A 21,573-nucleotide genomic window follows, 5' to 3' on the forward strand; every position below is an offset into this window, starting at 1 on the left:
CCGCACAATTTTTTTCAAGCTGTTATTTTAAGGTAGAAATGTTACATAGTATTACTTTAATGTAACATATGGCATTAAAAACAAAAGAACTGTCTACAACCAGTGTCCAAAAATGTTGACAGCACTTCTTCCTTGAAATCCATTTTCTGGCCTGACAAGGAAAAAAGGAAAATCTGAAATTCTTTCCATTTTTTCAAACCATCATGAAGCTTTCTCCCATCCTTAATGGACCTTCTTTTAGGGACTCTACCCTCTGCTCAACAGGGATCTCGTCATCTGTTCCCAGCAAAGTTGCAAAGATGTTCTCAATGGTGGGGCTGCCATATTATGAGCTATTTTAAAAACAAGCCAGGGTGCATCTGAGTGTGTAATTACATTCTCAAATCTCTGTGAGTACATTATGAGGCTTTCACTGTTTTCCAAGTTTCCAAGCAAGTTGCAGCTAAGATGCTTAACTCGAATGACAAAAGCCCACAGATGAGTCCTGAACGAATCCGAAAAACCCTCATCTGCAGTAAACTGCGAGAATCCGTCTCTGCAGTTGCTTTGTACAATGTCAATAAACAAAATCAATCAATCAATCAATCAATCAATCAATCTTTTGGGCAATCCGGGCTGATTGGATCATTTCGAGGAGGGGATTCGAGTTATACGGATCACTTGAGTCACTTATTAAAAAAAAAAAAAAAAAAAAAAAAAAAACCCTTTCTGCCGTTTAGTGGCTATGCGCCTCGCCTTTTTTTTTGGTCCCATTTATCAATTCATTTTGATAAATCAAAGAGCAGCCTACGGCTACAAGTTCATTCATTTATTTTTTTCAAGTACTAATTCAACGCCATTTTATCTGAAAGCCAGACACAACAGCTAGTGTGTGCATTTACACAGCGACAAATGTGGTAGCATTAGGTGAGGCAATGCTGAGTTTAGACCTACAAGTAAACAACATGGAATGATCTTGCCCTCCCTATATCACTAAATTAGGGTGACCATACGTCCGTATTTCCCGGGACATGTCCGTATTTCACGGGACGCCCGGGACAGGAAGTGAAATACGGACGTGTCCCGGGAAATACGGACGTATGGTCACCCTAACTAAATGATTATTTTTCAACGACTGTACAAGATGCATGAAGCCACGCTAACCGATGCTTCAGCAGTCAGATGGGTTGACGACAATCCTTGCTGCCGACTGACAGGCGCTCGAGACAGAATCGAAACTTAAAAAGCTCCGAGTTGGCATGGATTCGCTACTGGCCCGTCTGACCGCTGAATCGCTGGCTCTGGGTGACTCAACGGTCAGACGGGCAAGTAGCGAATCCATGCCAACTTGGAGCTTTTTAAGTTTCGATTCTGTCGCGTGACTTGACGAGCGAGCGGCCAGTCGCGGCAGCAAGGATTTTCGCTGTCAGGCCGTGAGTCACCCAGAGCCAGCGGGGATTCGTCCCTCACTGTAAGTAACGGACAGATCGCAAATCAGGACGGATCAGTAGGGGGCATGGCTCACTTAACCGACAAACGGGCTCGTGACAAACGGGGCGGGAGTTAGGTTTCGTTTCACTTACGGCGCTAGCATGGTTGCTGCGTCCATAGACATAATATAATATAATAGACATTTAACGCGACCCAGAGGCGAAAGGGGCGTCTACCTATAATATGTCTATGGCTGCGTCTGTCACGGCGGTGTCGCACCGTGACGTCAAAATGACGTTTCAGGCATGGCGCTTCCCTTGAACAGACGGCGCAGCGCGTTGTCGTGCACCAGTCGATTTTTGTAACTTGGCAGCGCCACCAACGAAAAACCGGATGGACCGTTGTGAGACCAGGCTCAGTCAGGAGGAGGTGCGTTTGTACAGGCAGCTGTACGAAACTGCAGTGAAACAGCACAGGGAGGACGTAAACTCCCAAAACTTGTGCACAGAGATTGGCAGAACTTTGGTGAAAGAGGGAGAGTTCTGTAAGAATGTGTGGAAGAAGCTACGGGACAGATACGTGAAGGCAAAGAAGAGGGCAGAGACTCTGTTGATGCCGGGGGCTTCAAACCTTCACCTCTATTAACTGAATTAAAAACTTAAAATGATCCGAAAACTGCAGCAGTATCATTAATTACAGTGTTCCTGCTCTTGACAGCGGCATTGTTTTCTTCTCCACTTTCGTGGTTGTAGAGTAGCGGTAACCTTCACGTAGCAGCGCCACCTCTGTGAAGGAGAAAATTGCAACTACTGGCGCATCGACTTGCGCCACTATACATGGCGGGCATGAAATCGTGACGTCATCAACACCGCTCGCGCTAGCAGACGCGGCAACCATGCTAGAGCCTTCAGTGTGTGACTGTGTGTTCGTGACTGAACACCATGCTAGAGAATGACTGTAGCCTAGTAGGCAACTAAAGAGGGATATATATTCCGGTTTCATCATTTCTCTCACGACTAAGTTGCAAGAGCGCTGTAACTGCCATTTGTTGACATAATGAAATGCGGTCTGGCTCGACTTGGGCGGATCATTTATTTTTTTTTTTTTTTTAAGGCGGATCAAATGCATGCCACCATCTGGTCTGCCCGGGTGACATATTTATCCGGGTTGAAAAACGGATAACCCGGATTTTGTTACAGCTCTAGTTACATAGCACAGTTTTTCCAACTCAGACCCCCGAAGGGCATAGGAGACAGGCCAATCGTAATATTAAAACTCATTCTAGCCGCACAATTTTTTTCAAGCTGTTATTTTAAGGTAGAAATGTTACATAGTATTGCTCTTTGCACCAGTATCACATGCGACGCAGCATTTGGCACCAGTAAAAAGTGTTGTGCTGCAAGCCGAATCTGACCACTCGATTTGTGGGATATGGCGACTAACTCCAAGTTCCCTACTGCAGTAGGGAACTTGGAGTTCCTGTCAGTTTTTAATTAATGTATCAATAATGTATATATTTTTGTATTGAAAGCAGCAGAACAACCAACATAGCTAGCATGCTGTCGTAAACGGTGGCCGTGGCTCAGTGGTTAGAGTCGGTCAGCCAACCGGAAGGTTGGCAGGTTCAATTCCCACTCTTGTCACTCAAAAATTGGTGGAACTGACAGCTGGAGGGGTGTCCGTCCACCTCCTTGTCACGGCCGAGGTGCCCTTGAGCAAGGCACCGTACCCCCACGCACCCCGGGCGCTGCAAATGGCTGCCCACCGCTCCAGGTTGGCATCTGTCTCTATGAGTGTGACCCTGTGCATGTCAACAGGTGCCAACCTGGATAGGTTAAAAGCAGAGGACAAATTTCGTGTATGCATGACAAATAAAATATATATTTAAAAAAAATAAAATCTAATCTTACCAGGTTAATTCTGACTACAAAGAACCTCAACTTACTAGAAGATTCATACATTTTTAAACCTTACAAAAAGACAGTGGAGGTACTAGTTTACATCAGCAGGTGGCATGGTAGTGCCGAAGAGAGAGTAAATCAGGAATTCAGGGACTCTGTATCATGGTGATTGCAGACATGTAGCTTCTTTTCACAATTTAAATGATAAACACTGAATACTTCTAGACTGACAAACAGAATATGGCAATTGAATCAGTTAGCACTACTTTGTTTCAGTCACTTGTAGATACTGCTTATTGGGACAGAAAGTGGATTTCTGACACTTCTTTGTATACCACTTAAAGGCAACCATTTTCAAATGACCCTGAGATGGGGGTATTTTTTTCCCGCATCATTAGGGGAGCTGCAGTTTGCCCTCTTGTCAAAATCTTCTGCATTTTATTTGTCAGTATAATGCAGAAGATGTAATCTTCAACTGATCAAAAATCCATGTCGGCCACCTTCACTAATCTTTTGCCACACAAGTGTGGTCAATGTCTTCAGGGGCGGATTGGGAAGTATTTTTCCACCGGGACAATTTTTCCCTTGCCGGCCTCATACCAAAAAAAAATTTTGGTCAATTGTTTACCACCAGGTGGCAAAAGCACACGACTGTCTATAATAAACCTTGCTCTCCCGTGCACATTACAATGCTTCTGCTATTGAGGGCTTTGGACGCCATTTCCATCAATTGACTTTCTAGCAGCTGTGCTCGTGCTTACGTAACGGCATGACTAACAGAACATGTCTTTCAAATGGAAAACTGGAGATTGAAACATTGAGTTGCAGCAATACATTTTCATTCCATATGTAGCCCATTTAGATCAAAACAACTCTCCTGAAACCATTCAATATTCAAATAGCTCAATTCGGATATAACAAGTGAACATGCATTTTTGAAAAAAAAATATTTTAAACCATTAGCCTGCATGAACCTTGCTTGCTTGCCTTCATCTGCTAGCCAATTTTCCTCCTCTGGTGACACGACACTGTTTTCATAACTTTGCTTATTTGACTTTCTGGTAGTAGTGGCAATGCTAACATTATAGAGGAAATTGAACATAGCTAATTCATACCAACAAACAAATGCGCAAATCCAAGTGTCATTGATTATTTAGGTCCTAACACATGTTAATTACACACAATTAACCTAGCTTGTGTGCTAACCTGACTAGCACACACCAATGTCAATGCAACAATGTCATTTACCTGTACTTTGCCGGCGTGGATTGTGGAATAAATCCGTAATTTTTGAGCACTTAAGATGCCTCCTCCTCCTTTTTAATCCTGGCTTTTTCAGCACCTCCTTTTTCCTTCCATGTTGCACTTGACTCCAGAACTGCAGGCGTAGGACTTGCCAGAAACAGACCTAGATGCTTGCCATCACTTGAGTAGACTAGGGCTGAATCTCAGATGGCGCACTTGTGCACTTCGGGCACTATGGTTTAGTGCGTAATTAATATGCCATACACACTAACACTTCAGTGCACAAGTACTAAGTACTACGGGCTGCCAGTCGGCTTACAAGGGCCGTTGACATCATGTTTAGGCCAGCCAGCCTGCCGGATAAGTCCCAGAAGTCCAGACGGCCAATCCGCCCCTGAATGTCTTAATAAAGCAACCCCATGCTGAAGTGAGACTTGAAGATTCTCCATTTACTGCCATCACTAAAGTAAGGAGCCTCTATTTTCTGGTCATTTCCACAGAGTCTGATATGCAAAGTACTTTCCTCTGGCTACAGTAACAAATGAATATGATTGATATTTGGTCTTGAGGCATGTTTGCTCATCAAAAGCTACTTTACACAACTGTGGCGTCAGTGCATTCATGAATATTAAAGACACAACTGAAGAAAGGAGTTAGCAAAAAAAAAAAAAAAAAAAAAAAAAAAAAGCAACCAAAAGCCAAGGTTGCCAACCCTCTTTATTCATGAAACTGCAAATCCAAACCAAAATGGTCACATCATTGGAAAACAAGCATATTTCGCGATGCCACACTGGTTGTGTTTGTTCCGAGCCATTTTTATATATCCTTTCTCACCGAAGTGTACACCCCAACTACAAAGAATGGATATTTACAGTCAGTGAAGTCCTGACAATACAAAATGTTTATAAAAGTTAGAAACTTACTCTTCATACAAACCTGTTTTTGACCAACCAGTAGTCTTCTCCATTCTCAGTACCATATCCCACAAGCAGCACTCCATGGTTCACATGGTGGGTGCATGAATGGTCCTGGTACACACCTGTTAGGCCACATAAGACATTCACAAAAAAAAAAATCTCCCTTCCTCACAACTTTGAAATTCTACATCATTTTAAGAGGTATGAAACCATTTGCCCTTACCGCGTCGGTAGAAGAGAAACTTTAGCCTAGAAGCATCAATTGCAACGGAGATGGGGCCGATGCTAACCAAGCCCACCTTCAATGCATATTCATCTCCCTTTGTTAAGAAGCCGTACCCTGAGCAGTTTGCTGCCCGATACTGTGAGCGGTACTTGCATTTATCACGCTGAAAGTGTTGTGCAGGGGAATTAATTAATGCTTTGACAGGTTTAAGTATGGGGCTTATACCATGCAAACCGAGACATTGACCAACCTTTCCAATATAGGGGTAAGCATCATCAGAGTCAAGGCCATGGTTTTGCATGACATACTGGAAGGCGTTTGCCATGGAGCCTCCCTTGCAGCCAGAGTTGCCATATTTTGTGGAGCAGTCCACCAGATTCTGTGGACTGAGAGACATCAGGATGCCTGTGGACTTCTTTAGTTGCCCCTCCAGGGCTCCAACTGCACTAAACGCCCAACAAGAGCCACAAGAACCCTAAAAGATAAAATGGTTTGAGACACCATGCAAAAAGAATTGCCCGGATCTCAGGTGTTCTTGCATGTAGGATGACCTCACTTGTGTTTTGACTGAAGTGACCAGCCCTTTATCCCTCCAGTCTAGACTAGCTGGCAGAGAGTGATTGACTTTAGTCAAGTCATAAGGAATCCTCTCCAGGTCAGATGGTACAATAGTGCCGGTGAGCGTATTGGCGATCTCTTCGATGGTCTGCAAGCACAGAGATCACAGTACTTGTTTGGTCACTTGAGCAATGCATCCTCATATATTCATCTCTCAAAATACTCACCAGATCTCCCAAATGATTCATTGCCAACTCAAATGTGTGCAAGCCCAGGGAAGTTTCCAGGTTATGGAGATTAATCATTGCCAAGTTTTTCTCCCATATCTGTCGGCGATCCAGCTCCTCAATCTAGAACACAGAATGCAATTCAATACTTTCCTAGCATTTGTGAAATAAATAAGATATTTAGGATCAATAATTACTGGCAGAAACTAAAAGAAAGGATTAAGTTTTCTTTTGGAAAAAAAAAAAAAAGTACATTGTGGAACAGCTAGTCATGATTCCTGATTCAAGTCCTTGAAACACTCCAACTTTGTCAACTGAAATATTGGTCACCCAGCTGAGTGCCAATATAGTGATTAGTTGGGCAGGATTAAAGACCTCAGCTTTTACCTGATGAGCATACGCTTTGTTATGCATCTTCTTCCACAGCTCCCAGTGGTGATCCACATGCAAACTGGGAACAGCTGCTGCAAATCCACTCAAGAGTGTGAAAAATAGGGTTTGAAACATTTTGAGGTCTGGAAAAGAAGAAATTGTCATTCAACCAGTGTCAGAAGAGAAAAACAAAGTTGACAGACTTGAGGGCTGCTGTCCACTTTGATTTGGCGGTTATCGCAATCTTTAACAGAAATGGGTATATGAATTAATGCTAATCTATACAAAGTTAATTATTATCAGTATTATTATTTGACAAAGCAATCGATGCCATACTCATACACTCATGATGGGAGCCTCACATTGACAAGGGATGACTACATGACCCACCTGAACCTCTTAAAAACAAACAAAAAAAAGAAAGTCTCCACCACCATGTATTTATCAGCACACTCACTGCACACCTGAAAATAATTAAATCCGTGTTAACAGTCTTTTTTTTTTACCACTTGGTGGCAGCGGAAACGAGCTGTTTCAAGGAGTCGTGTTTCTGTGCCGAGGGGAATGTGAGTCCAATAGTTATCCTCTTTACTCTGTTTTTGTTCTTTCCTGTTTCAACTCCTGATGTGGGGAAAAAAAAGACTCTTTAACTTTCAAGTGCTCTGGTATATTCACCACCTTGACATTATGTGTGTGTCAGTCCTTTGCTTTGTCCTTTTGTGCTGAGCAGCTGGTGTCCAGAGTTTTCTTTAAAGGGTCTTTTCACTGGAAATATTCTCCTGCTGTGGCTGAGGTAATGACTGCAGTAAGAGTGAACCAGCAAAGAGACAGAAAAGTTCTGCCTGAACAGCCAAACAAAAAACTTATATATTTATCTGTTTTAGTTGTGAATAAGGTTGCCATGACATCAGATTTTCACTATTGTTCATTAAGTGTTGAGATAAGATGACATTATCATCTCTGAGATCATCTGCAAATAATAACAATGACATGATTGCCTAAAATCTGATATCTAATTTGTCCCTCCTCATCACCCATCTTCTGTGTCTCCCTCCGTCCTTCTTCGTCCTCCTCCCTGGAAATGGATATCCAATGAAAGTGATCTCAGCAAAACATCTCGAAGGATGGCTCAGTTCCTTAAATGAAAGTGGAGGAGAGGATACTCAGATGCATCCTCTAGAATTCTACTCAGCTTCTCTAATATATAAAGAGGGTGTGACACATTGAACACAGTGGTAGGCTGTAACAAAATAATGGTCATATGATGCAGACAGATGTCATTTTAAAATAATAGCTTCAAAACAAGAATGTGTCTTTTGTTAAACACTTGTCACCCTGTCTTGTCTCTTCCTGACATCTTTTACTTGCATCTAGTCTACGGGGGAGTAAGAGACAAGGAGAAGAATCGATGATTGGAAGTTCTCTTCTTGGCCTACAGTCAATCAGAAAAGGGTGTTTTTCTGCTCTGCTTGCTTGATTAGGTAAATGGAATTCAAAGTTAAAAGATGTACAGAGACTAAATACATTCTCACACAGTTACGAAACAACTCTTCTAACTGGTGAAATGGTTTTACATGGACAGGAAGAGAAAGAAGATGATAGTGTGTACTTTAAGGATCCTGCAGGGGATGTATGGATGTTTGTACAATGTAAAAATAGTAAATCAGTAAAGGAAAAGGAATCCAAACAGCTAAAAAGAAAACAGGAAGAGTAATATGAACATGATGTATTCCAGTTTAAAGCCTGAGTACATACAGATGAGAACTGCAAAGGTGTGTTCATCTGTTACACAGAGGTGAGCTGTTGTACAGCATTATGGGGGAAAGTAAGGAAGGATTTCCTGAAATGTTCTTTCTGACAGCGGAGCCGAATGAGTCTGTTGGAGAAAGAGCTCCTGGAGTCCTGTCACAGAGAGGGTGGAGTGGATCGTCCATGATGGAGAGGGACTGTGGGCGAGGAGGCGCTGTCAGAGTTTCCTTTGCTTTTTAAGTCTTCTCTCTTAAAAAACTTTAAAAATACTTTTTCCATTTTTTCCCCCCATTTTTTGATTTGACATATCTACCATCATGGAGCACATGTTATTGGCTGTTCCCAAAAGCTCCAGCTGCAACTTGAATGGATACAACAAATGGTACCAAGCAGTCTTCTAAGTGAAAGGAGGGGTTTATAAGTGTTCTTTAACATGAAAAGAGTACATTATACTGAAAAACGTGAAGCAGCGTTAAGGTCACACTGAGGGAAAGAAAAATCTTGAACTTTTTCAAAAATGTCCTCTTTCAAGAATAAAGTCGTGATATCGAGATTAAAGTAACGTTAAAATGATATTTCAAGAATTAAATAAAAGAGCAGAGATTAAGCTCCAGCGGTCTATTAAACCAAGTTTGGAGAGTAACAGCACACATCTATACTCTGACATCTGTCCATTACCAGTTATTTCAGCTTACAGGAATGCAGCCAAGTCTTCCAAGTTTATGTGGTTTCTCGTTCAGAACAATCGCAATTATAAACACAATCTCTTACTTACCACACTGTGCTTGTGTGCCAAATGCGAAAGAATTTCTACCAAAGTAAAACCTCACCAGCTCATTCACACAGGCATTTTGTTGACATATGGTTGGCCTTTGCTGGTTTATTTTAATCTCAGTTATTTCGCTTTGATCTTGAAATGTCAAGTTTTTTTCCTTGAGGGAAAAAAAGAGGAAATAAACAACCTCTTCTTATGAATGTGGTTCTGTTGTGAGAATATTTCCTCCTACTTCTGCCTCTACTTGAATTGGTAATAATTCAATTTCTATTTAATCCTTGACAGCAGAGTTACACAAGTGACCTCAAATCAAATAAGAGCATGTAGGATGACATTTCATCTGTTTGTTTTGTCTTCTATTTTTATTAGATTTATTAAGTTTAACACACAGGGAGCAAAGCCAATGTTTTAATAAAAGTATTTCAATAAATACATAGCATACAGAATTTGAAAAAAACTAACATATTCAATTCAAAAACTGAAAATATCAGTGAGGAATACGACCGAAGCAGGAAGAAGGGTTTTGTAACTTTTATACTGAAGTTTTTTTTCTATTAGTTTTTCATTTTCAGGGCAGCATTTGCAGTTTATGAACAAACGTCATGTCTCTGATATTGGATTAAATAACCTTAAATATGTTCAGGTAGACATCACAGTGTAGGGTAAACTCCAAGTGTTGCGATGCCACAGATATTTCTCCTGTTCCTGGCGATCCGAATGAAGCCTCCTTCTCCCCATTGAGGTCCCCAACTGAGACACAGAAACACTCATATTTGATATCGATGTCAAACGATTTGTCCAAGTAAACTCTTTTTCACTTTCTAGCCAAGAGAAACCAGTTTACCTGTTTTTCACAAGCCAGTAGTCTTGTCCAGCGTCTGTGCCATAGCCCACAACCAGGACAGCGTGATTTACAAACTTGGGGTTGCAGCTGGGCTCGTTGTACAAACCTGCAAGATGCATGTGTTCAGTGGAAGTAGGAAGTGGAATAATCTGATAAATACAACAACGGTTGACGTTCGCTGCTGAAAACCTGTCGATAAAATGCTTTACAAAAGTGAGAAGAAGTCATATTTTATGTGTCAAAATAAGCAGACCTTAATTTTTTTCCAGGCATTGACTTCATTTTTTTTTAAAATTTCATAAAATAAACAGAAATGTCAAACTTGGCAAGAAAACATTTGTTCTAAAAATACAGTTGCATATCTTTTTTTCTTTATTCCCAAAGTACATACATGTCACCCATGTTTACTTAGTGTACCCATAGAACAACTGAATATCAAATTTATTCACTTTTATGTAACTTAGAGTGATTCAGTGGACGTCTGAGAGAGTTAGATTCAGTCAAAAGTCTCCTGGGCTGAGGTGATAATGGTTTATCGCAGAAAGTCATACAATGTGTAAGAGCCCCTGGGTTTTTTGAAGAAACACGAAAGAATTTGACTCTCCGGCTCCCCCCAGGATGCAACACCACTGTCAGAAAAACAAATCTCTGTGTGAGCCCTGCAACTGCACAGCCATGCATGATCTTGTTGGGACCACAAAGATGCCTTCAAAATGTATCATGCGTCTTTAAGGCAAACAGTGAGGTGCAGGGCAGGAAACCAAAGCTGTGAGCTGTGGTATTTCAATCCCAGGTGCTCAGGCCCTGACAAAAGTTAACATACTTAAAAAAGAAGAAGGAAAAAAAGAAGCACAGGTTCTCAAACTTCTCTACCATTGCTTTTAATGTTGATTGTTGTTGATATTGATGTTGCTCATGTTGGGGTGGTAGTATGTGTGCAGTGTGGTTGTCGGTGTGATGTTATGTGTGAGTATTATGCATGAATTGTTTTAATTATTTATTTTATTATGTAAAGCGCTTTGTGCTGCTTTTTTAGTATGAAAGGTGCTATATAAATAAAGTTTGATTTGATTTAAGAAAGGGAAATGCTGATTTGTAGTATCTGCTCTTTTCAAGAATCTTTCTGTTGAAATGAGACCAAAATATGAAAACATATGAAATGTGACAACATGTACGGTATATGTCATGATATTTATCGAATTTATGACACTCATTCTTAAGTGTTAACAACAAAATGTGAGCTCAAAGCTGCCAGTGCAAAATGTTCCCACACCGCGACTCTGTCAGCGACCTCACCTCCTCTGTACATATGGAAAGATGGCAGCATGGCATTCACGGCCACAGCGATTGGTCCCACTGATGCCACTGCAGCCTGCAGAGCCCGCTCATCTCCACGTGGGAGGACGTGGAAGTTGGAGCAATAACCTGCCTTTCCTTTGGCAGAATAGCGACATTTCCCATTCTAAGAACAGAAATTAGGTTTAAAGGATCGATTATGGGAATTTTGTTGGAATATGTTAAAAAAATTCAATATTTCACACACATATCCTGAATTTAGCCCAGTCTTAAGAAAACATGTAATTTGTCCACACAATCAGTTCGCTGAAGTTGTGAGAGGAAAATATATTTCATTGTCTGCTATTTTTTTTATAAAGAAGTGTTCAGGCTCAGTGATACGAACCAGTAACCACATTTATTCCTTTTCGAGTAGTCGAAAACTGTTGAGAAGAAATTCCCTCTTTTCCTATAGGCTCATTACCTTGACCTCACGGGAAAATAAATATTCTACAGAAGGGCTTTAGATACTTCATCTGATGCCTGTCTCGACACAGAGACAATTTATTAGTATGATAAGATGTGATATGATATAAAATAGTGATTTATTATCAAGGTTTGTAATTTAAAAGGGAAGAAGAAGGCACAAAAATGAAATAGTGTTGTCACAGGCCGCTCACTCTCACTTTCCCGCCCTCATATTCATCCACACAACTCACTTAGCACCACTGGATGAAGTTAATTGTGTGTCGCTATGAAAGCTGAGTAGTTTTGGGAGGAAATTATCTGTTTTGTTTTGTTTTAGTAAAGGATGTTCCTGTGTTTCATATGCTAATTAAGAAAACTCTGAAGCTCTTGACTGAACCCTCCTCAGCAGGAGAGACTATTTGAGCGGACCCTCGGTTCTCTGTCATAACAGTTCATTGTGTTACACCACAGTACACCCTTTAATACCACTTTCGGGGTAAAAAAGGAAGAAAAGAAAGAAAAAGAAAAAGAGCCTTCCAAGTGGGAAGTTTGCATTTCTCCCTTCATGCATTCTGAAGCTGACCTGGTGTTCATAGGGGTAAAAGCTCTCCGAATCGACGCCCCCATTTTGGATGATGTAGCTGTAGGATTTAGTGATGTAACCCCCTCTGCAGCCAAGGTTTCCAACTACAGTGCTGCAGTCCACCAGGTTCTGTGGACTCAATGAAACAAGGACGCCCGTTCGCTTCTTCATCTGGCCCTCAAGAGCTCCCAAAGAGCTGAAGGCCCAGCATGAGCCACATAACCCCTTAAAAAACACAAAAACATGTTGACTGTAGCTCCTTTTGTTGGATTGCTCCCTTTTCCTTGGAGTAGCTTGTTTCTTACCTGGTTTTTGACAGAGCTGACTAGGCCTTTCTTCCTCCAGTCCACACTCTGGGGTATTGATAAATCATTTATGTCCTTAAAAGTCCCATTTATGAAATCAAGAGGCTCCTCCAGCCTCAAGCCGTTAAGCTTCTCATTGATTTCCTCGGCTGTCTTAACACAAAAGAAAAAGCACTTATGAAATGCACATGAGGGCTGTTTCAAGATTAGTGAAAAACCTCTGGACCTTTTCTGAATGTGTACAAACAGCAGCGTAAAGACACAATCCAGTGGATTTCTGTACGCCATTGTGTTATAACTATAATTAACAAAACAGACACATATACACATACAGACACATATGCAGACTGTATTAACAGGAAGACGATAGCCTTTAAAACGTGATATATTTATGATCTGTGCAACAGAATTTCATCTAGCTTAACAGAAACCACGGGGGACAGTAAAGTACCAATCTATGTGCTTACTTGACTTTCTCACTCCTATATGTCCGATAATATATTCTATATATACTATGTGTCTTTTCACTAATTTCCAACAACCAGCCGCATACTTTGGCTGTACTCTCGCTGTTTTTATTTTGCACATCCTCTTCCTCAGTGACACCCGCACACATTTAAACAATTAATCCCAACTTCCTCTGATTCTTTAGAAGTTCACCCCTGCTTTTAGAAGGAAGATCTTAAATGTCACTCCAACATCAGCTTCGTTTTTCTACTCCAATACCACTCAATGTTCCTTATTTACCTGCTGCTCTTTTTCACCTTTGCTTGTCTTATCAGTATAATCCGACTCTTTATGTAGTTTCATTGATCATAAAACCTCTGCAAAGTCTTTTAATTTCTTCTTCTTTCTTTTTTAACTCCAGGTGCCTTCACATTTTCCATGGTTTTCGGTTTCTTTTTTAAATTTTTCATTTTGAGCCTTTATAATGACATCGTCTTCTCGCAGTTTCTTTTTTACCTCCGGGCTTTACTTTTTGCCTCTTTTGTGCATTTTCGCTTCAGTCTTTTTCTGACTTTTGGCCCAGCTAGAACGTTTGGAAATGAAGGTGATTCATCATGTTTTTGTTACTCGTTTTCTGTCCTGGCGTCTGCTCTGCCTCTCACATTTGTACAGCCTCTATCCTCTTAAAAAAAAGTTGTATTCTGGATTTATGTTAGTCTTCTGTGCGCTTCCATTGGGCCTGTTCCTAAACAAGTGCGTGCCTCTCTGATGCCTCTGAAATACAAAGTCCTCTGAGAGTGGTCCAAAAGCTTGTGTGTGTCCAAGACATTTCTGCCAGATTCCTGCAGAGTCAAAACGTCACACCCATCCGGGCTTCATCATCAAAATAGGAACCCTCCTTGGTGTAATACCTTTAGAAAATGCCCTTCGTCCCCATTTTATATTCACTTCTAATCATTCATTTTCACTCTTAATTGTGCTTGAACAAGAAAACCTCACTCTCTCTTTATATTTTTTTGTATCACTGCACTTGCATTCTGTGCTTTTTGGCACAATTCTTGCACCGAACAGTCACTTTTGTTAAAAAAAACACAAACACAAAAAAATACAATAGAGCTTTATGGTAAACCAGGCTTAACCATGACAGTTTCAGCTGTAGTAAAAACCAAAATGGAAATTAAGAAATTTAGTTTCTTATTGAACAAATTGTCAACATATGCAACATGAATAAAATTAACCAACTGACTCACCACAACAATACAGTTTGCTGGCTTGCACCACAGCTGAACTTTCATTCTATATATATATCAGATCTTCTCTGATAGTAGTAATTCCTGCAAATATTTACAATAGCTTGTAGCTTTATTAGCCCTCCCAGATGTACTGCTGACCATATAAGAGTTGTCTAATATAAGAGTCCTGATTGTCTGAGCTGGCCCAGTCCAGGCTGGATTAAATTAATCAGATTGCATGAGGGGAGATTAGAGCTGATCTATAGGTTGGAGGGTTAAATTAAGCCCACTGGGTGCAGTTTTAAATGCAGATTAACAGTGTTGGTCAGTGGCATTGGTCTTGCTCACGCAAAAGATCGATGAATGGGAATTTTCATATGGCGTTCAAATGTTTGTTATGCAGTTTGTATCCACCAGAGGTCTCAGACATGCCTCAGACCTCAGCATTGAGATGTCCAGTGTTGATTCTTTAACACTGATGCTGTGCTGTACAGAATGCACAATATCTTACATGGCAGGAATTTGTGACTTTTGGTTATTAAATTTCTTTGTGTCATGCATAGGCCTTTATAGATGGCGAGCTTCTTTAGTTCTTCCTCCCCTTCAGTCCAACATTGGAGGAAGAAGTAGTGCCGTCCACAGAGCTTAAATGTATTTTTATAAAATCTATGGTCCAATCTCTTGTCAGTCATGATAAAAGACATGTAGTAGTTACTGAACCAAAACATGCAACGCTGACTAGAGCTCCCTCAAAGCAACCACAGAGCAGGATGGGTGGGTTTGCTCCCAGCATTAACACAGTAGGAGAGTGCTGCTCTCCTACTGTGCTTACAATTTGTCATCTCTGACATCACTGACACTGGAGAAATGCTCCCATGGCTGAAACCATAACAGCTATAACAGTCAATGGTATAAAAAAATTGTATCATGAGTTTCATTTCCTCGCTTATCTTCCTTTGCAGCATCTGTGACGGCCAAAGATAAAATTAGTTAAAATGCCTGGTTAGGTTTAGAGCAGTATGCAATGTTATAGGTTACACATTTTAATATTCCTGAGCGGACTCCACCATATACTATGCAAAACGTGAGCCTATAGATACGTTGCCATCTCACAACTTTCAATCATGAATTGTGAAACAACTTTGTTTTGTTTATGATGATAAACATACCTAATTCATGTTTCTGGTGAGACTAGGCTGCCCTGTTAAACAGCAAATTACATACAGGCATCATTTTGGACAATTCTCCTCTGGCAGTAACTGAATTCTGACAAAATTGGCCTGAGATACTCAGACCAAAACATAACCGACTCCTCCTACCACAGCAATTATGGTAAGATGAATGAGAACACGATGTGATGCATGTTTGTGTTGACTGGGAAGTTTCAACATCCTCTTTTTCTCAGAAGAAAACACAGCTGTGATGCTGGAGAAAAAAATTCTACCATGTCAGCCAGGTGGTTCAGTCCCAGTGTGAAGCTGTGTTTTCCTGCTGAGGCCTCCTGGTTGTGCTTCAGCACAACGAACTGGTTCTTCTCCCATATCGCTCTCCTGAGGCTCCACTCAGTCTAAGACAAAGACAAGGAGATGCTGATCTGGACACTGCCCGTACATACAGGTATAACAACAAGTAGAGACGGTTTGATGATGAGTCATACCTGATTTTCATAAACTTTGCTATGTTTGATTTTCCACTCTTCCCATCCTTTGTTTGTAGCTGGCAAAGAATAGCTGAGGACCACAGAAGGCAAAAGCAGCACCACACCCAAAAAGCGCATCCTGCGAAGATAAAAAACGAACTTATAGGGCAGAAGAGACTTCTGTGCATTTCTTTGTCTATTGTGATACTAAACTGAGCTATGGTCATTAGGATGGACATACAAGACACATACACACCTTCATTATAATTTTTCAAGAATTTTGATGCAGTATATAGACCACATAAAGTAAGAACTGGGTTTACCGGACACTAAGATCACAATCCTGAAGTGATGGTCATTTAATGAATCATATTTCCTTGAACTTGTAAACAGATGAGAGAGTATAGTGTTATTTCAGGATTAAAGTTAATTCCTGATGTAAAAGAAAAAGCAATCCATCTGCACAAAAGTTGGGACATACAAAGGTTTCAAAACAACATATGCTCCCACACAGATTATGTCTTTTTCAGGGAAGACCTTGCAAACGTCAGAAAGACAGTGATAAACCACATACTGCATCTATTACAACAGCATTGGCTTCGTAGTGGAAGAATATAACTCATGACTAACTGAAGACATTAGATGCGTCATGAGACAGAAAACACAACAAAAACTGTTGAGCAGATAAAATCCTATATCAGACAAGAATGGGACATTACTCTACCAAAGGTCCAGCAGCTGGTCTCCTCTGTTCCCAGATGTTTACAGACTGTTGTTAAAAGCGGGGACGCTACACAGTGGTAAACATGGACCCGTCCCAACATTTTTGAGACATGTTGCTCCCATGAATTCAGGATGAGCTGATATTTTTCATGCAATGATCAAATGTCTCTCTTCCAACGTTTGACGAGTTGGTTTTTATGAGATTTGCAAATCATTGGATTCTGATATCAATTAAATTCTACACGGAGCCCCGCTTTTAGAAACTTTTTATTAGCCTATAATGAAATACTAAAAGTGATTAAATAAATATCTGGGAAAGATCTGCCCGAAACAGTTTCGGTAACAGTTTCTTAAAAACACAAGGACAAAAGATATACATGAACCCCCCCCTCAATCTCAAAAACAACACACAACATTTCAGCAAACTCGCCCTTTCTCAAAATTATGGAAACATTTCAGAAAACGCAACATCCCCCCCAGAACACACCGAAAATGCACAAACGTGGTTTAGAGAACACAACACACAATAATGTTATATAGATGTCATAAAATGATTTGTGCAGAAACATACAAACATTTCAAAAAACAATACGTCACACAACATGGAAAAAACAACCCCAGCAACATTCCACTTTATGGAAATGGTTCCTGATGTTATTGTGCAGTTTTTTGTATTTTCAGAAATGTCACGGTTCGATCGGTTTGATCGTGTTTTCTGTGTGGCTGATGTGTTTTGGTTTTGTTGCGTCTGTTCTAATTCTTTTCGTTTTGCACATCACTGCTACTCTGCAAACCATCCAAATCCACGCAGAAATTCTAAGCACAAGGCCTCAGTTTGCTCAAGAAAAGACGATCACAATGTTAAAACAAGAAGGAATCTTTGTGTTGGCACATAGGGTTGACTTCCTCATGTTGTTATCATCGCCACTGAATTGAAAAATATTCACAAGTAAACCTACATGTTGTGTGGTGAATAGTGAAGTACAAGCCCGAGTACAAAAACACAAAGTTACCAACGTAAAACTTCACTGTTAAAAAAAGATTAAAAAACTTCTTCAAATATTTCCCCAACTCAACAAGGGAAGTTTAAACGTGTTTCACTGCAATCTCTGCGCTACCTTCTTATGAAATCTTTTCTTCGACTCATCAAGTTTAACAAGCATCTGATCTCTACACAGGAATTTCAACGAGGCAAAGTTGTTGCCACAAACACGAAGACAGGCCTTGGTCTCACCTTGATGCAGAACGGTCGGTTTGTAATGTCCTTGAAATAAGGTTCAGACAGTTTTTAACTGCACACTCAAAAGGGGAAGTTTAGTTTCCTCCTACAAACTCTTTAAAACCTGTTTCTCCAGTGCATCTGAAATGCGGCTAGTCATGTGAGTCTGATTTACTACCGGCTGCAGTGGCCCAAAATAACCTTCCAGCCAGAGAAGTGCAAGTAAGATACAATAAAGGATGAAAACAGACTTAGTGAAACTGCTTATAGGGGGAAGCCCTGATAATGGAGAAGTTTAGTTATGAATTGGGAGAAATGAGTTAAGAAAACAACTTTTTTTCCCCCGCTCAGGCTCTGATTGTATTAGAGACACTCTGACTCATGTTTTGACATAGTAGTTGGCTGATATGAAAAGAGGAAATGCAGGTTAAAGTTGGCAAAAACAGGGAACCCCAATCAGCATTTACTGTTTGTTATGGGTTTCTCAGCAGTTTCCTCATAATCTTCTGAGGCAAAAAAAAAAAGATTTACACCATTAGATTATTCACAGTGAGTCACATTTTGCTCAAATATTTCAACAAATTTCTTCACATGTGTGCACATGTGTATGAACTGCACTCCTGTTTTAACACACAGGTACTTTATGCTGTTATTTCTGACTAACTAGAGAATAGGTCCAAAAAAAACCATCAGAACACTAACAAAGGCTATTCAATGGGTAAATTGTGGGTGATGAAAGATTAAGATACTGTATATGCACTGCAATTGCAATGCTCTTTTGTTTTGATTCCTGCTGACCTTGCTATACATAATTTTCCCTCTTCATTTCCTATCAGCTCTGCTATTCTATGCAATCAAGACCAAAAACAGCCAGCTAGGAAAAGGAGAATTACCCAGACGCATCACAGAGGGCACGACCCACGGGGAGCAGCAGTGATGAAACAAATATTATGAGGCTATTATGTAACTTTGAACTTTAATTTGGCTTATGCCATTGTTAGCATTCGTCGCTGATCTTTCCTCTTCCTGAATCCGGTTTTGGATAGAGATTTGCTGATGAAAGCAAGTTCCCTGAGGTCCAGTACCAGATGGTGAGTTTCTGTCTCAGCACTCGCTCTCTTACTCTGTGGCGTCCATGCATGGGACGCATGCGTCAACGCGCTCCTGCAGCTGAGGGTTTCATTTAAACACCCGATGTTTGTCTTTTTCTTCATTAATTGCCCTCGAATCAAGTTTATTTTCAGGGTTTATCTGTCGTCCAAAAATATTTTTTTCAACCAGCTATAAAATTCCACGATGTGTTACTTGTGTTTAGAAGTGATTATCTCTGCAATTCCACTATCATTTACATCCTGTAGTCAAACCCATTTTTGGTCTCGCTTTCAGGAGACAGCTGTGAAGACATAACATCAGATAAAAAAGCATCGATGAATGATGTTGCCTTTCTTTTAACTTATACTCTTCTTCTATTCTTTTATCAAAATCATTGTCAGGTACAGTAGAAGAGCAGAAAATGTAATCACTAGCTCCTTTTATACATCTTTTTTTTTATCTCTTTTTGGATCCATGTATTTGGTTGGGATTGTAGTCTGATCATAATGCTTGCTATGTGGGACTGAAGATACCTGCGGTTGATAGTGACGGAAATGTATGTGATGTATGTATCTCATCCCAAAAGGTTTTTTATCAATGGTTTAATTCCCCAACAAGTAGCATTGTCCATGAGGTGAAACCTTGACCTGACTGGGTCTGGTAAGTTTAAAAACTTACCTACGTTTCGGCAAAACAGTTTTCAGTTGTCATGAACTCTCTAAATTTGAACACAGTCTGATGGCAGTTTGTGAAAATGACATAAGGATTTGATCTGTTTGATGCAGGACATAACTTTTCCCCTGTTTTCATTTATTTGAAAAAGTCCCATGAAACATGTTTGTCTCCATTCCAGACAACCCTTTTTTTTTTATATACTACACCTTATTCTAGGTCACTGATAACTTTAGATTTTAGCCACTTTTCGATTGGATTTAGGTGCCTGAACCACCTGGATAGATTTAGACATTAGAACATCACTTTGTTGAGGTGCTGGAAACATTGCCTTAAACAGACACTCTTGAGAAGTCCACCATATGCTACAAATCTAATTATTTTTGGCTTACACTCGCATAAAATGTGCATGTAAAGCACAGAAATAAGACAGCAAAATCAACTACTTCATGTCTAATTTGTATTTTATCATGAGACTGGGTTAAAAGTTCACATCCTCACATGCTGTTCTTGCCAGAACAGGTCATTTAACATATTTCTTTCCTTCGCCAAAAACTGAACTAAATGACACAGTAAATATTTTCAGATATCACAGCGACTGCATCCACTGCTGTATGTTTTGGTTTGACTGCATTACTTGCTTTCTGGGTTATGTTAATTCAGACTTTACTTCCTATGTTGGGGAATTAACTCGAGGACTTTCTAAACAGCGCTCCCACTCATTTTTAGCTGCGGGTGTTTTTTTTTTTTTTTTTTGAGCGGCAACAGAGACAGAGTTACAGAACCTCGCTATGGTTCTCCAGGCCAGAAGTGATGCACAGGTCAGGGTATTTTAAAATAAGTTTTTTAATACACTCATCTGACTGACCTTCAATGACAGACTGGCAATATAACTGGCCTGAAAGATGAGCCTAAAGTTGGCCCTGTTTGTGGATCTGATTCAGGGAGGTGACAACACACTTCATGTGTTGTTGGTTCTTTATCGTCCTATTTGATCGTACGATGTTTTAAAAGAGTTTCATTCATCATAGTGTGATTATTCTAATTGATGCATGACTTCTAAAATGATGCTACTGTGGGCATTATTAGCTTCTTTTACTATTTCAGCTAGATCTGACTTCGTCTGTTTGGTCGCTCTTGCTGTTTTTGTTTTACTTTATTCTGTCTTGGATGCTGCATTGTGTGGTTTGTTTGATGGGGTTTTATATTTGGTTCATGTGGTGTCAGCTAGATAGGATGAGAATCCTATATGAATCCCCAATAGAGAGAAAGAATGCTTATGTATTGCCTTTCTGTCGGACTTCAGAGTTACAGTATAGTTGGAGCTTTTAAAATGCTTCTTTAATAATCCGGCCAGGAAGATACAGATATTAAAAGGTTGCTAATGCCACCCATGCTTTAGAAAACTCTATTGTGAAAGTGAAACAAAATAAAGGATTGCGTTAAACACTAAAAGACTGGTTGTGATGGTTTGCAAAATAGCCTAAGTCCTATAATTCCAAAAAAGTAGCTCAGATTTAATAAACTGTTCCATCCACAGACAGTTGTTGAGGAATTTACAGCTCAAATGTGTCCTTGGCTTAATTAGGATTCAAATGGCTCTCACAGCAAACTGCTGAAAAGATATTTCCTTTTTTTCCAAGTGCCTGTACTCAAATTCATTCCCATCTGCTGCTGCTCCTAAATCTCTGCAT

General features: G+C 40.2%; 3 protein-coding genes across 5 annotated transcripts in view; all 3 read right to left on the reverse strand.

Annotated features, from left to right (window-relative positions):
- LOC142367565 (putative 2-ketogluconate reductase) overlaps positions 1 to 21,573 on the reverse strand; it is a 379,644-nt gene that overhangs the window by 125,046 nt on the left and 233,025 nt on the right. The gene's annotated exons all lie outside the window — the stretch shown is intronic.
- LOC142367078 (cathepsin S-like) lies at positions 5,308 to 7,044 on the reverse strand. Of its 2 annotated transcripts, XM_075448980.1 has the most exons (7): positions 6,872 to 7,044; positions 6,485 to 6,607; positions 6,256 to 6,405; positions 5,950 to 6,174; positions 5,697 to 5,862; positions 5,493 to 5,595; positions 5,308 to 5,407 (listed from the first exon to the last, which is right to left on the reverse strand). In XM_075448980.1, the coding sequence occupies exons 1-7, from the start codon at positions 7,019 to 7,021 to the stop codon at positions 5,308 to 5,310; spliced, it is 1,017 nt and encodes a 338-aa protein (XP_075305095.1). In that variant the 5' UTR covers positions 7,022 to 7,044. The 2 variants fall into 2 exon arrangements, with proteins under 2 accessions (XP_075305095.1, XP_075305096.1); XM_075448981.1 differs by lacking the exon at positions 6,256 to 6,405.
- On the reverse strand, positions 9,724 to 18,226 carry LOC142367248 (cathepsin K-like). Of its 2 annotated transcripts, none has more exons than XM_075449227.1 (8): positions 18,131 to 18,226; positions 16,192 to 16,312; positions 15,979 to 16,101; positions 12,856 to 13,008; positions 12,551 to 12,775; positions 11,521 to 11,686; positions 10,225 to 10,330; positions 9,724 to 10,130 (listed from the first exon to the last, which is right to left on the reverse strand). In XM_075449227.1, exons 2-8 carry the CDS (start codon positions 16,309 to 16,311, stop codon positions 10,031 to 10,033), a joined length of 993 nt encoding a protein of 330 aa, XP_075305342.1. In that variant the 5' UTR covers position 16,312; positions 18,131 to 18,226; the 3' UTR covers positions 9,724 to 10,030. The 2 variants fall into 2 exon arrangements, with proteins under 2 accessions (XP_075305342.1, XP_075305341.1); XM_075449226.1 differs by lacking the exon at positions 18,131 to 18,226 and adding an exon at positions 18,015 to 18,096.

This window comes from Odontesthes bonariensis, chromosome 18 (assembly GCF_027942865.1).
Source record: "Odontesthes bonariensis isolate fOdoBon6 chromosome 18, fOdoBon6.hap1, whole genome shotgun sequence".
Lineage (NCBI taxonomy): Eukaryota > Metazoa > Chordata > Actinopteri > Atheriniformes > Atherinopsidae > Odontesthes > Odontesthes bonariensis.